The sequence below is a fragment of the Tachypleus tridentatus genome, chromosome 13 (assembly GCF_004210375.1).
Source record: "Tachypleus tridentatus isolate NWPU-2018 chromosome 13, ASM421037v1, whole genome shotgun sequence".
Classification (NCBI taxonomy): domain Eukaryota; kingdom Metazoa; phylum Arthropoda; class Merostomata; order Xiphosura; family Limulidae; genus Tachypleus; species Tachypleus tridentatus.
In genome coordinates, this window is record NC_134837.1 from 109,997,786 (window position 1) to 110,013,925 (window position 16,140).

Below are 16,140 nucleotides of genomic sequence, written 5' to 3' on the forward strand. Positions count from 1 at the left end.
AAATAAATATTACAGCTAGAAATTTCCAGTTAATATTGAAAGTGTAAAATTAATGCATATATAGCATTTTGCAGAGTATACATCTTTATGAAATTTGATATTTTGAAACTTAACAAAACTTGTTTTTGTTTTTCTTTCTTCATTGATTTAAACACTAACACAGTATGTTATTTCATTTCAGGAAGGATCCCAAGGCCTGGTTAGAGAAGGTGCCACCTGGAGGCATATATTAAGTTCTGTTTACTTTAACAACTTCATTGTTGTAATGTTAGCATTAAAAATAAAAGTATCAAACCTATTAATGTTGTAAATGCATATATTTAATGTTATAGCTGCATTGAGTTTGAAATACTTTGTTTATTTAGGTGAAGGATTTTGGTTTTGGTGAAACTGACTGGTCAACTTTAATGTTGAAATGTATTTGGTTTTCTAAAAAATCAAAGATTTGAAAAGTTATTACACTGTGGTAATTTATTTCACTTAAGGAAAAAAATGTTTTAATTATCTGGTTTTCAAAGTAGTTTGTGTATTTTGTTTGTCTCAACCGTAATTAAAATGTTGTTTTTAAAGTAAATTAACTTCTTATTCACCCTAACTCATCAAAAATATTTTCTACTGATTAAAAAATGTCTGGTTTACTTTTAATTAATGGAAAAGACTTTCTGTTGTAAAAAAAATTAACTGTTTTCTTATTAAGCTAACAAGTAAAGTCTAAAGAATTTTGTAGATTGTAACAGTTTTTAGGTATTAATATTTTGTTGAGCTTATCAATTTCAGAAATATATTATTAAAAACATATAAGTGGCAAAAATATCAAATTAATTAATAGTTTGAACAATTGCAAAGTTTTTATATATTTTTAATAAAAGAAGAATGATGTTTTGAGGTAACACTAGATTGAAAGATCATTTTTATTTTTAAAAATAAAAATATATAAAACTCGGAGATTGTTCAACCTATTTAATTTATTAATTTCAGACACAATAACTTAGATAAATATTTCTTATTAGTTGCTATTAGTAACTGTTTTATGTTACACAAGTTAAGCTGAAAATTGTGATTCAGATATGCATGGATGTTTTGTATAATCAGTATATATTAAATATTTTGAATACAAATCTTTTGAATTTTTCTTGATACTTTGTCCTTAAGCTGTTTTATAACATGTAGTACATTCTATATTTATAACTGCAGGTATTTTCTTTATAATATAGTACACTACAAATTCTATTTTTATAGTTAATTTTGTTAAACAAAATAACCAACTTTAATGTCTTCAGAGTTTTTAGAAAACAGTAAATGAAACTGTTCATTAAAATTATTAAGCTGCATAGATAGGTGTAGCTCTGTTATCATTTAGAAATTATAAATCATTGAATATCAGACTTGTGTATTGAATATGTTTCTAGATTATTATAAATCTTCTGGATAGAACCAAAACCATTGTGAAATTTTGCTGTTGGTGTTTATATTGTTTTGGTTAAAGTAAATACAGTTAATTAATTTGTGACTCTCAGTATGTTATTATAATTTTGACCATTGACTTATGAACTGTTTTAAGAAATTTTATATCTTAGAATCATAAAGTGTGTTTTATTTTAAAGCTTTCAGAATAATGTGAATAAAAAATACTCTTGTTTACAAAAACAATTATACCAATATATACCTGTTTTTTAGGTGTGTAACATACACAACTTAGTTATTCTATTTTTATAGTGTAACAAGTTTTACCTGGTTCATTTTCTTATTTAAAATTCAGGATAGCTTACATTATTTCTTAAACACATTTCAACATTTAGCATCTGGCGAGTCTTCATGTAATTGATTTTTACACTTAGAACTCAACCATAGCACACTATAAAAATAAAAATGATATAGACTCCACCTCCCATGGGTAAATCACTTTCTTTAAAAGAAATCCTTTATATTAAATTTTACTTATTTAAGTTTTAAGAAATACATCTTTCCCGGCAAATCAATTTCACTTGGAACTTATAATTGTGCATGTCTTTCCAATACAGTTTTATCATGATCTTCTCAGTACATTGTACATTTTGCACTTCTTTTCTTCACTGTTTGTGTTACAAATAATTAGAAGAGAATTTGAAAAAACAATAAATACAACTTTTAATAAATTTTTACCAGCCTCTGAATGTTATTATTTACCATACATATTTATCTAGAAAATATTTTTTGTAGTGTATTGGAAATTTCAGTTGAAATTTGTACTTTACTCCATTAGGATATTCAGAACTGAAACAGTTTCTACATATTATGCTTACACTGTTGTGCAGCAAAGTAAACATTTTTTAATCTCTGTTAATATATTTTCCTTTTCATGATATTTTAGTTAATATAAACTGCCTTTTGAGTAATTACACATTCAGCAGCCTGAGTGGAATGCAAACTGTTTCAAGCACACAAAAAGAACTAAAAATTTTAAAAATCATTATGAGCATGTGCCATCATTTGCTTCTGACGTTTAATCACTGGTAAAAGGAAAATTAAAGCTCATTACTGTCAGTAAAACAGCTTTCATGGAATTAACTTCAAATATAAGTCTTATTTTTCTTCAGTAACCTATCTTTTATTGGCAAACCACAATAACAATTCCTGTAAACTGATCAGAAGTTTATTTCTACTAATTAATCAAGTGATATTAACCTTTCAAACCTACATTCATACAAATTTTTCAGTTAGACTAAACATTCACAACTAGAACTTCCTAACTCTATTATTTTACCTTCTCCAACTGATCAAACACAGGTAACCTTTCATGTATACACCTTTGTGACTCCAGTACTGCTAACCATTCAAAACCATAACCTCTCTGGCTTCTCAAATGCATTTAGCCTTCCAACCTTCAACCTTTCTCACTCAAGAACTGTTATCTATTAATATTTGTGTGTATTATTACTGAGCAAGCACTGTGAACTATTCAAACGTGTATATTTTCTGACTATTTAAAGCAGTGACACCTCTCCATGGTTCAGTGATAAGCTTTTGACCTTATAAAGAAAATAATAATTTTAATATCTACAAGCAACTAATACATTGTGCAGTTTTGAGCATAAAATACAAACAAGACAATGTTAATCATTTAAAATAATTGTGTGTGTGTATATTCAAGCATTGTTCCTTTTCAAGTTTCATCTGTTTAATTTATTATCCATTTAATCCAATATTCCCACAGACTAATAACATATTGTTACCCCTCAGTCATTTTATCTTACTAACTAGTTAGTTTCCAACCATTTCAACCTGGATTCGTTATGACAGTATTCATCACAATATCTTTTATTTCGTTTTTGAAGATCAGATGTTATTAAATATATGTATATTGGGGGGGGGGTAAATATAATTATTTTATGTAGTAAGACTTATTGGCAACAGTTAGCTACAAAACAAATTATACTAAAGGACTTCAATGTTAAAATAAAGCTTGTTTACGAACAGCGAACTATTATATGTGTTATGAAAATATCTATTTAGTCATATTGACCATATAATTTCATTTTATTACCTTTGAAAAGGCAACACAACAGCAAATAAAAACCAGTTAAATGTATCATATTTAAGCTAAAAAGTAATCCAGAAAGTAAATCCAGTGTCAGTGCTAACTGATGTGAATCAACCTGAGGCATTAAATGATGTATTTCAACAAACTAATGGAACAGTTAACATTTAAAATGACTTGTATGCTTTTACTTTAATAAAAAAGAGAGTTTAACTATACTTTTGAAATGGAATTATGCAAGACTGTTTACTCCGTTTCCAGTTTTTATACATCACAAAATAATTATGGTTTCTCATTATTTTTCGTATGACATATTTGAGACTTAATATGTATTAGTAGTTACTTTTATGATAGTATCTTGAATTATTTCAACGGCTATTTAGTATTTGTTTTTGTAGTTAAGCCCAAAGTTACACAATGAGATTTACGTGTTGTACCCGCCACGGTTATCGAATCCAGATGTTTAACGTTATAAATCTTCAGACTTACTGCTCAGTCACTGGAGGCTTAATATTATAATATTAGTAATCAATAAAAGAAAAGTTGAGCAAGATATAGTAGTTTCAAATTGTAAAATATTTTTCCATGTTATTTTTATTTATCTTCCCTATAGAGAACTTTAGCAAAGAAAATTGGCATCTTCAGAACTGTAATACTTTTTTCTGAAAGTATTTTATCATTTTTTATTGTAATTATAATTTCATTTTTGTCCCTCTGGGAAAGACTAAGTATTGAAGTTAAGTATCGAAAAATTTCATCTTTTGTAAATGTTTATTTCAGTTAACGAAATTCGTACTACAAATTAACCAGTCCACCTTTTATGTATCCCGAACAGATCGTTAATACAAACTTTTTTTTTTTTTTGCTTCGCGGAAATAGAACAGCATTTCTTGTAATGCCAATTTTCCGCAGTAAAATATAGAGCTATGAAAATAATTTCAGGTAGTTTACCTACAGATTCTAATAACATGTTTTTTTATTTTTCATAAATATAATATTTTAATTATAAATAACAAAACACACAAAAATTTGCAAGCTGTGGTTTATTTCTCAAAAGATCATTGTGCATCGCGTGTAGGAATACATTCCTCTCACCAATCTGCAGGCAAGCTAGTAGGGACGCTGGTATCCACCGTCAACACAGTAAAAGACTACAGATAACTGTCCTAGTATGATGATAAATGTTGGCTTATTTATTAAAAAGGGACATATTTTCTTTTAACGCCATGACAGTTGCCATTCCTCCGCTTCTAGCAACAAAACTTTATTTATCTAACGGACTTTTCAATATACCTCGTTTTTATGTTTGTGCATTTGATGAACTGAGGCAAGAAAGCCCATAAATTGGCACAATGAATGGTGGTCGACTGCTCTCTCTTTTTGGAACGCTGATCTCTGTTCTGACAGGTAAACGCAACTTCAACATGAATTACTTTTACTAATACTATAGTAAATTTATAAGCTTACCTACATTCGGCATTAAAAATATCACTTATCAGCAAAATTGCTTACAAATTTAAATAACCTTTCAGCTAACACGCTAAAAGAGTTAATGTATCCGTCTTTCCGTTGTTGAGAGATATCTTATTTTTGAAGTTGAATTATGAAAATATCAAATGTGAATAAGGTAATTTGAGTGAAAATAAAAAAAAGAATAAATATTATTATGTTCATGTGTGAACTACGCCACACCAATTTTATCGAGGACTGCTAGGACACAAAACATATAGTGGTGTCGAGTTTTCTAAATTACCTAGAATTTGGTTTATAAGTTAATGATGTGTACTTTTCACTAAAGTCAAAACTTTTGGAAAAAAAAAATGTGTAAAGCAAAGTTTTGCATTTTCATTGTTTACGTGCAGATTTTGCTTTCTTTCCAGAGAGTTTCACAAATATTTAATTGGCGGGTAGTAAACTGATTGGATTATGAAATTTGTATCAATAAAGTTCGATTTCTGATCTACGAATGGTAATACTTGATGTAATATTAATTTTTAAATATGTTATAAAAGGGTTATATCATTGGCGAAAGATAAAAAAAATATTAAAGTCGTATCCGCTTCTTATCTGTAAAATAAACTAAAACAAATAAATGTCAATACATAAATTGACTTGTTAAAAACTAAAATTCATCATCATTTCTTCTCACCTAGTCATCTTAAGACGGAGCCAAAGAACCGTTTCCATAGTCAGTGTATTCTCCACTAATATTAAATAAATAGATGCCGAAATGAAACAAGTCAATTTAGTTACAGTAATAATAGATAAGTGTGCTTAAAAACTGATTTAGATTTATTTAGTCACAATTAAAATATATCCGTGAAGATATCCGTGTTAGTACTAATAACAATTTATTCATGTTTCCATTACTGGCCCAGAATGGCCAGGTAGGTTAAGGCGTTCGACTCGTAATCTGAGGGTTGCGGGTTCGAATCCCCGTTCCACCAAACATGCTCGCCCTTTCAGCCGTGGGGGCGTTATAATGTGATGGTCAATCCCACTATTCGTTAGTAAAATTGTAGCCCAAAAGATGGCGGTGGGTGGTGATGACTAGCTGCTTTCCCTGTCTTATACTACAAAATTAGGGACGGCTAGCGCAGATAGCCCTCGAGTATCTTTGCGCGAAATTCAAAAAGCAAACAGTTGTTTCCATAGCTACAAAATTTACTTAACGGAAAACGGAAAGGTAATATAGTAAGTTTTTGTAACCATGTATCATAAATGTTTTCCGCAGTCACAGAACGTACTTACGTATAACACAGATCCATTAAGATTCCTCGTTTTACATCTTAAATATGTTTCCATAACAGTCGAATTTACTTATTAAAATATAATAAATCCAGGAATATTTAAAGGTTTGGTTCCACCAGCAATGTGTAATCACGTTTCTATAACAGAATTTACTTTAAAAATCGTAATTATTCTTACTATTATTACTTCTAAGAACCCTTGAGTGAAAGTAAAGAAGATTATATATAGGCCCAGAATGGCCAGGTAGGTTAAGGCACTCGGCTTGTAATCCGAGGGTCGCGGGTTTGTATCCCCGTCTCACCAAACATGCTTGCCCTTTCAGGCGTGGAGGCGTGATAATGTGACGGTCAATATCACTATTCGTGAGTAAAATAGTAGCCCAAGAGTTGGCGGTGGGTGGTGATGACTAGCTGCTTTCCTTTTAGTTTTACACTGCAAAATCAGGGATGACTAGCGCAGATAGCCTTCGTATAACTTTGCGCGAAATTCAAAAAACAAACAAACAAACAAAAGATTTTATAGTTTATTTTAATGCCTACTATTATTTCAGTATAGTTTTTTTTAATACATGTAACGTATACTATGTATGTAACGATGCACATTGCCCAAGTTCCGCCTGTTTCCTAAATTTGTAGAAGATTCTTGAGAGTAAGAATCAACAATACTTGTTTTACGAAAACGCCAGCGTTATCGAACTTTCTTAAAACTTCAAGAAACCCGCGTGATAAAAGCAACTAGTCGAGAGACAGTAATAGGAGATTATTATTTGTCCACTACAGTCAGTGTGCTATAGGCCTCAGAAGCAATAATTGCGATTAACGCCTATAAATCGAAAAAATATAGAATTTGACCAGGAACGTTCATAGATTTAGAACACTACAAACCAGTTAATGTCAGTGAATAAACTTCGGATGTCAGTGTTTCTACGAGGACATTATATATTGTCAATAGATGGTTTGTTTGTTTTTGAATTTCACGCAAAGCTACGCGAAGGCTATCTGCGCTAACCGTCCCTAATTTAGCAGTGTAAGACTAAAGGGAAGGCAGCTAGTCATCACCACCAACCCTCAACTCTTGGACTATTTTACCAACGAATAGTGGGATTGACCGTCACATTATAACGCCTCCACGGCTGAAAGGCCGAGCATGTTTGGTAGGATAGGGATTCGAACCCGCAACTCTCGGAGTCGAGTGCCTTAACCACCTGGGCATGCCGAGTCCCGTCAGCAAATAATTCATTCTTTCTCCGTCATCGTCGATAAAATATTCAGCTCCAGTCCAGATATAAGACTAAGCATTGTAAGTTTGTCTTTGGTAAGCTGCTACTTTAGAAAGTTTTTTGGGCATATTACTGGTTTTTCAAGTGCATATACAGGGTGTCCGAAAAGTGTGGAACTATAGGCACTTCAACGAAGTTTACAGAATGTGATCCACATGCTATCCTTGTAATTCGAAACAAGTTAAGAGTCGGTAGTTCCTATTTCCATTATTTTAACACTGCGAAGCATATTCGCTTCATTGTCAATGATCCTTAGTTTGAAGCGAATTCGTTGCTTCAAATGTTTGGTCTTCCAGTGAGTGAATTTTCTTTTCTTTCTCTGTTTATTAAATTCAGTTATCTTCTGTTGGGACTAACCTTCCTTACCATACAACAGGAATAAATCGACATTTTCATATTTTGACAGCGCCATAACCAGTGATGTATCCGAAATTAAGAAAAGCTGTAAATCACCTACGGTTTCAGACTTTTTGGACACCCTGTGTTTGTGGTGTTCTTATTTAAAATAGTTTTGCTAGTAGTTAAGTACTGAATGTAGACTTGCTGCTTTTGAAATGTATGTATTAATGGATCTGCTTGTTTTCAAATCCCAGAAGATCTGGTCTCAAATATATTTATGTGTCGTTTTGCTGATTTGCAAAAGTTTCTATTGGGGTGAAATGTTAGTATTTGGATATTTCTACCAGAAGGCTGCTGGTTTCTATGGGTATTTTTCTCATGTCTCTCTGTGTTTGTTTGTTTCTTTATTTGCAATTGTTTCTGTTGAAGTATATCCAGATGTTTCGGTAGGTAGGCTTACTATTTGTTGTGTTGATTTACTAGTGTATGTAAATATACAGGCTTCCTCGAGCTCAAAAAATATTAAACTAAGACAGTAAAAAAAAGCCATAGAATAGAGCATTAATTAAAGCACATAATTTTGGTGAAATATTTAATTATGAACGCTTGCACCTAGTGAGAGGCACACAGATTACATGTCGCGTTTTAGACACAGATGAGTTTTGTTGTGAAATATGTTGTTGATAAAGGTCGGTTTGACCCCCTCTTCGCTTTGATTAACCTGTTCAGTGCCATAGACGTGATAACTCGTCCAAGCCAATCGGTAACGGACGAGTTAATTCGTTCTCACTACTGTGTTCTCAATATGTGTTTAAAGACATGCGTTTGACCTACTTACAAATTGTTTCACTTTCGATCCAAAATAGCGTCACGAAAAAAGTTACAAAATGAAGAAGCATTAGAGTTGTATTTTGAACTCGGTTTGGAGATGCCGTAGTAGCTGAAATACTTGTCAATCAACAGGTTAATCTGGTAGTAACTGAATGTACTTAGTATAGTGTAACACATAACCCTGAAAATTCCAAATTTTGTTTCTGTTACCACCGAACCGACATAATATTGTACAATATACATCTGTGGCATTTTCGCTTTAGCTATTTAAACGCGCCTTTTGCATAACCGCAGAACTTGTGGGCTTTTCTAATCATGGAAATTAAAGGAAGCCAAAGTAAATATTTTTATAAAGAAAGAAATAATTTCTTAGCAAGAACATTTAGCAAGAATGTTTTAGACACATTTGTTTTACTTGAAAAAAGCTGCTTTTTTGTTTGAAAACATACATGTGCTTAATGAGAAGGGTCTTACTGTATGCGTATAGTTGCCCATTGTTGTGCGCTGAGAAAAGCTAACATACAAGATAATTTAAAATTTAAAATCTGTAAATGGAGATTGAAAAAAAAACAAACGAGGTTGTAGATCAACTGCTAACAGTTTGCTTGGACTACACTATAAAATTATTGTAAGTGGTAGCTACTGTAGTGTGGGATCGAACAAATATTTTTCAAAACATTGAGGGAATAGGTTTTAAACTTAATTCGACCTCTTTGATTTTATCGTGCTGCGTGCCACAAAAGTATTTAGGCCCTTCATTATCCACCTTCAACAAATCTAATGTTTTCATAGTGTGCTCGTTAATTGGGAACTACAACTCGTGCATTTTCTAGTGTGTTAACCGGAAACTGCTACATGAAAAGTTCCTGTTATTGTTGTTGCATATCGTTATTGGAATCTTTATTGTTCATCATTACTCGAGAGTGCTGTCTCTGTGTTATTTCCACGACTATATTTTAGCAAGTTTTTAACAGTAGACGATTACCATAGTAGATTTCCCTACTCAAGCAATGGTGGAGAATGTTTCTACTGTAATAGTGAGGGTATGTAGACCCTATGCATACGACGTCATACATATATTACCGGCAAGCCGAAAAGTAAATACCTCCATTTTGGATGTAGCAGATGGACAATCTGCTAATCACAAAGCAGTTGTTGGTATTGGAATATGGGATCAAGTTTTTTGAAATGAATGTTTCAGCTGTGCGGCAATGAGTTGTTACAACAACCAGACAAAGAATACAGAGTTATTGTTTTTTAATTTTCCAAATGATCCAGTTCGTAGAGTCAAATGGATTGTCAGTAAAATATGCAGACTTAAACAACATTGACAAGGCTTTAGTTTAGTTTGGGCTAATCTTTACAATACATAATACTGTAGAGGGTTAATGGAAGCAATTTTGGATTGGTCAGGCAACTCAGAATAGTATGCAAAGCACACTTTGTCGTGCAAAGCATATCAGTAGTGCTAATCATTTGCAAGCACTTTATGATTCACAAAAATAGGTACTCACTGGCACTTCTATTTGTCATAGTTATAAGCAAGCACAAGCATGTTACACTTGCAGATTACACGTGTAATTTGTTATGCATTCTTATGTTGATTCGTAACTACTAAACCATTATAAATCTGTTTACCTAGAACAATTTTGAAATGCAGGTTAAAGTTTTAAAAGCCTTACAGTTAATGTGACAAAATGTTGGCCTGCTTTTTCCTTGTCTGTCGAACCTTTCACGATGCATATGTATAGTCAGTAAATAAACTTATTCCACAACCTAACATTATATGTTTATCATTTTAATTTTTTGATAAGCTTTTAATATGTTGTTGTATAAAATATCGTCCCCTTGTGGAACGGTGAAAAATCTACGGATTTACCAGGTTAAACACAGAATACAGTATTGTTTTGCTATAAAAAATACGCACATCCACGTCTGATAAAGTATATTTACATTCATTTAGATAGTAAGATGCGCTTGCATTCTCATAACAGACAAAAAGTGAGTATTAGTATAAATGTTAAAGTAAATACATATTATGCTTTTTCAAGCGATTCTGGATGTCGCCTCTGCTGCTGTTGAAATATATAGCCGCGGTATATAGGCTTTTGAGTGTTTTAATTAAATATACACTTTTAGTTCATAGCTCTTTCATCTCTTGACTGATTTGAGATATAATTACAGTTTTGGACTCACGAATGCAAACCTCTTTGATTAATTTATTCGACCACTCCCAAGATCTCATAGATTAATTTACTCCAATCCTGTCTGAAAGAAATTCAGTATGAGATAGGCTGGTAGAGGTCTTGAAGAATAATATAATCCAGTCGGGTATACCCGCACTTCACGCTTGGTGTTACTGGTGCACAAAACTATTACTAATAAAAAGGGCTCATAGATTCTGCCTAAAAGAATTTAAAGTGCTACGGCTGTTCACTATTCCTTCTTGTTTATTGATGGATCTACTCCCTTTCAGATGCTGCGAGTTGAAGATATGTTGGTTTCAAATGGAACTTACGTGCAGTTTTTATATAGATTCTGTTGGAGATATAATATTTGTCGAATGCTTTTACCAGTCGGTGTGCTTGTTTCAAATGTTTTGTGAATAGTTTTTGACTTGCAGATGGTTAGAGATATGCTGGTTTCCTTATGTTTCTAAAAGAAGGCCTATAGATTTAAAATGTATCTGTGGGTGGCTATTTTGTTTAAATGGTTCTCTGTGTTGCTGTTTTGGTTTTCAAACCTTTCTATTGGTGAATCCTTGAGTTTTAAGACGTTTTGGTAGAAACATTTCTTGCTTTAAAATGTGTCCTTAGGTAGATTTTATTACTGTATATAGGCTTTATTCATGATAACATCTATAAAAGTAAGGAACGAAACGATGTTATAAATCATGAATTGAATCACTGTCTCAACAGCCCTTGCAAGCTTTGTCAGTTTGTTACGGTGTCTTAGTGTTGCTGACATATTATTGCATATTGCTTTTTGCCCAAATCGCAATGTGTATTGTGGGTTTGAATCTCACCGGGCATACTTTTTCAGCCATAACGGTCAGTCCCACTGTAAAAGGTAGCCTAAGAGTCATATCACTTATAAATTAGCGACGGCTAACACAGATGTGGCCCGGCATGGCCAGGTGGGTTAAGGCGTTCGACTCGTAATCCGAGGGTCGCGGGTTCGAATCCCCGTCGCACCAAATATGCTCGCCCTTTCAGTCGTGGGGGCATTATAATGTTTCGGTCAATCCCACTATTCGTTGGTAAAAGAGTAGCCCAAGGGTTGGCGGTGTGGATGGTAAGGACTAGTTGCCTTCCCTCTAATTCTTACACTGCAAAATTAAGGACGACTAGCGCGTATAGCCTTCGTGATGCTTTGCGCGGAATTCAAAACAAACAAACAAACTCTCAGGTCCTATGAACGAACCTAAACCTCGACCCAAATGTATCGGTTCCTGTGTTTCCAGAATTTACAAAATATAAATATAGTACAATAGCGCCAGGTAGAACTATTTATTAATATTATTATATAGTCATGAAGAAATACAATTTTTATTATGCCTGAGGAAACAATATTTCCATATGTAACGTAACCCTGAATCTTCATCTAGGTTTATAATCTCATTTTTTGTCTTTAATATTTCTACTAATTTATGTATATTTCCGTGTTTTAAAGTTTTAAGTTGAACAGTGATTTTAGTATTGTTTCAATTGATAATGTATTTTTTGCATTTGACCACATTTTGTGATTTGTTTCGTTTCTTCCTTTTCACAAAAATGTTTATTCTTGTTCTCAGTGCTCATCCTGTTCGACCAATACATAATTTCCTAGCTTATCATGGGATTTCATAAAATCCCTTTGTTCCCTATATTTTGATTTTTATCTATCCCTTCAAAGAAAATGTTTCGTAAGTTCTTTATGGTTTGAAAGCTACCTCAACCCACTTTTAATCAGCTACAGATCGTGTTAGAAACTTTAGGATAGAAAGTTATATTTTTCTTGTTATTTTCTAGTTGTTTGTTTCTTAATTTTGAAATGTAGTTTGTTAATCACGATAATTTGAATCTCTCCACTTACGGTAGTATTTGTTAAAAAATGCAATTTTCCAGCACTGCTTTCTTCGTCTGAACAAGTATTGAACAATCTACAAGTCATGGCTTTAAAAATGCTTCTCTTTTGAGAGAAAGAGTGATCTTATTTGGTATATTAAATCACATCAACGTTGATCAACGTTATGTAGATTTTGGATTTTGAATTACCATGACGGTAACGTATGACACTGACTTGAAAAAATGGTAATTGGTCATTAGTTCGTTAGTGAATTTGAAATTTGGATCTGTACTCTTTAAATGTGATAGAAAAGGTTCAGTGAATGTAAATTGTTCATAAAACCGAGTGAAAGTGTATAACATACTTCTTGTCCATATTAATTTGATAAATAATGTTTGTAACATTCTCTTTTCAAAAGTTACCTATATAAATATCAAGTAACGATGACAACATAGGGAAACAAATACTTAGGCTGTGGTTTTATTTATTTGTTTGTAATTTATCACAAAGCTATATAATGAGTTATCTGTGCTTTGTCCACTAGGGATATTGAAACCAGGTTTCTAGCGTTGTAAGTCTGTAAACATGCCGTTGTGCCACTGGAGGCGGTTTTATTTATAGAAATTACCTTTAAAGATGGAATGTGTGAAAATTACACATAGTTACGTAACTCCTGGGCTTTATTTTGATGTTCGATTCTTGCATCCACGCATTTCATCTGTAAAGGTAATTACTATAAAAACAAACAAACATGGTATCAGTGTAGATACATGGATAACTACGAAATAGAAATGTCTCAAATATTACACAAGAACTTAGATTTCTGGACAAGAAATGTGAATGGTAATTTCATCCAGTTTTTGAATAATTTAGATTCAGTTCACTTATGAGTCAGGAAACAATGATCAGTTGCCATTTTATGATGTCAGTTTTGGGTATTCGTGACCTTCATGGTAACCAAAAAATAAGGTCTACAGAAAGTTGAACAGCGTATGTTTTCATAAACCAAATCAAATCACTCTTTCTTTCAGGGAACAAAAAAAGTATATGTTTAAAATTATGACATTGAGAATGTTCAATATCTTCAGAAAAAAGAAGGTACTGCTGAAAACTGTATTTCATTAAAACGTTACCATGAATCAAGGGAATGAAGTTACCATTATTAATAAACTATACTTCTAAATGTAGAAACAAATATCTAAACAGTAGAAATACAAGAAAGAAAACTTATGATTAATTTACAGTTTAAAAATTTCTGATACGATCTGTAACTAATTCTAAAGGAAGTGGACCAGTGTAGCTTTCAAATCTATAAATAAAATACGAAACACAAAAATCATTATAACAAAAACAAAAAAAGAAAGAAACGAACAAATCTGCTGTGCGTCATCGAATAACAACAACAACAACGAGAGATCATATTATGATGCTAAATTCACTGCAGAACCTAAAACGTTTGAATGGAGAAATTTACATGAATCAATAGAAATAATAAACAAGAAAGGTAAGAATAAATCTGTACAAAGGACCAAGTTAACACTATTTATGGAAAATTTGTTTCCCAATGATCTATATTTGATATTATACAAAAAAAATATTCTTTATGACAGTATAGTGCTTGCATAATAATCTTTCTAAATAGTGTAAGATGGCACTGTTGTACCATTTTTGAAATCTGTAAAGAGTATTACACACTAAGGAAATATATCTGAAGAAGATTCCAGCCAGGTGATATTGAAAGGTGTCAGGTCCTTTAAATTAAAATTAGTATTTCAATTCGTATTTTATAATGTTTTCATCATTCCTTCATAGATTTACTGGTTGTTCTGTGTGTAGATATGTTGTTTTGTAATTAGTTCTATATTATTACATAAATCATAGAAGAAGTATAGTTCCTCAAAAGAGAAAACCTTGTTTGGAAACTTAACACCAGTTTATCGTATAATACAAGTAAAGTACGAAACAGAGTAGAAAACACTCGCTGATATATACAAAGCCTTGGAAAAACACTTAATGATATTTAACATAGTCACATGAGGTTGCCTGGAAGATGGCTAGTAACTTTCTATCCGTTATTACCTAAATATTTGACGGTACCTATAAACTTGGCGGAACCTGATAGAATTACATGAAATTGTAAACTCCATCACTACCAAGTTAAAGATACCTAACTTAATATTTCAGTGGTTGTTTACGGCACTGAGAAGTATTAGAACTAGTATGCTAGCATTCGTTCCATTTTCTGCTTTCAGGGGAAATGGAAACACCCCTACTGAGGAGACATGATTTTATTGGCTTCCTTATCAGACTAGATGGTCTAATGATAGAGTCATTAAGCAGTGTCATTGATGAATAACTGTTCTATTTATCTGTTTAATTACTGTGTCATAAGTTGTAGTGCATCGTGTTATGTTACACACATTTTTCATATCATAATTTACTATGATATACATTGTAATATCTTATGGTGTGCCCTGCATTGTATAGTATCGTAGTTGAAGGAGACTATGGTTATTGTGTTTAGTGGTGTTCCATATCTTAGTTTAATATGTCAAATATAAATTGTTTTTATGTAAAAGGTAGTTTTCTATCATGTCCTTGTAAATACATGACCGTGCCAGTTGTGATAGGATCCATGATCATGCGATTTTAAGCCCGGCAAAGCCAGGTAGTTAGGGCGCTTGACTCGTAATATCACACCAACCATGCTCGCCTTTTCAGCCGTGGGGTCGTTATAATGTTTCAGTCAATCCTACAATTTGAGTTATGTCGAGAACACCCACTTGTAGAGAAATATATATGCAAAAACGGCTCGTTTGGGTTGAAAAATATTTTACATAGAAGAGCGAACAACGTTTCGACCTTCTTCGGTCATCGTCAGGTTCACAAAGAAAGAGGTAACTGACCGGAAGCTGACCACATGTTTGAAAGGGGTTGTGTTACTGAGTGTCGGAATGTAGAGGGCGGTATTAGATGTTTGAATATATAATTTATTTATTTTATTATATTAATATAGGTATAAAGTCGTTCCTTTATATTGGTTTATTTTGGGTTTAAGTTGTTGTATAAGTAAGGCTTCTTTAACTTTGCGTTTGTTTATGTTTGTTTCTTTATTTAGTATTTGAGCGTTTTCTATGGTTATGTTGTGTTTATTTGACTTGCAATGTTCGAAAACGTGTGAAGGTGACTTTTTATGTTCTTTGAATCTGGTTTCCATTTTTCTACTTGTTTCTGCAATATAGAAGTCGTGGCAGTTATCACATTGTATTTTATAAATAATGTTGGTGTGGTATTTGTCCCTAACCCAACTATAGACATTCCCAGTAACCAATTAGCAACCCTCATAGAATTCACCACGATAAAGACAAACTTCGTG

General features: G+C 32.3%; 2 protein-coding genes across 14 annotated transcripts in view; both read left to right on the plus strand.

Annotated features, from left to right (window-relative positions):
• The window catches only part of LOC143239705 (apoptosis-inducing factor 3-like), a 146,191-nt gene extending 144,050 nt beyond the window's left edge, over positions 1 to 2,141 (plus strand). For all 13 annotated transcript variants that reach the window (XM_076481104.1, XM_076481111.1, XM_076481102.1 and 10 more), the window contains exon 18: positions 182 to 2,141. In XM_076481104.1, the coding sequence (XP_076337219.1) occupies positions 182 to 233 (52 nt within the window). In that variant the 3' untranslated portion in view covers positions 234 to 2,141. The remainder of the gene's footprint in view (positions 1 to 181) is intronic.
• Positions 2,142 to 4,622: 2,481 nt separating this feature from the next.
• Positions 4,623 to 16,140, plus strand: part of LOC143236010 (transmembrane protein 132E-like) — a 60,865-nt gene continuing 49,347 nt past the window's right edge. Inside the window, exon 1 of the mRNA XM_076474201.1 lies at positions 4,623 to 4,924. Coding sequence (XP_076330316.1) covers positions 4,870 to 4,924 — 55 coding nt within the window. The 5' untranslated portion in view covers positions 4,623 to 4,869. The remainder of the gene's footprint in view (positions 4,925 to 16,140) is intronic.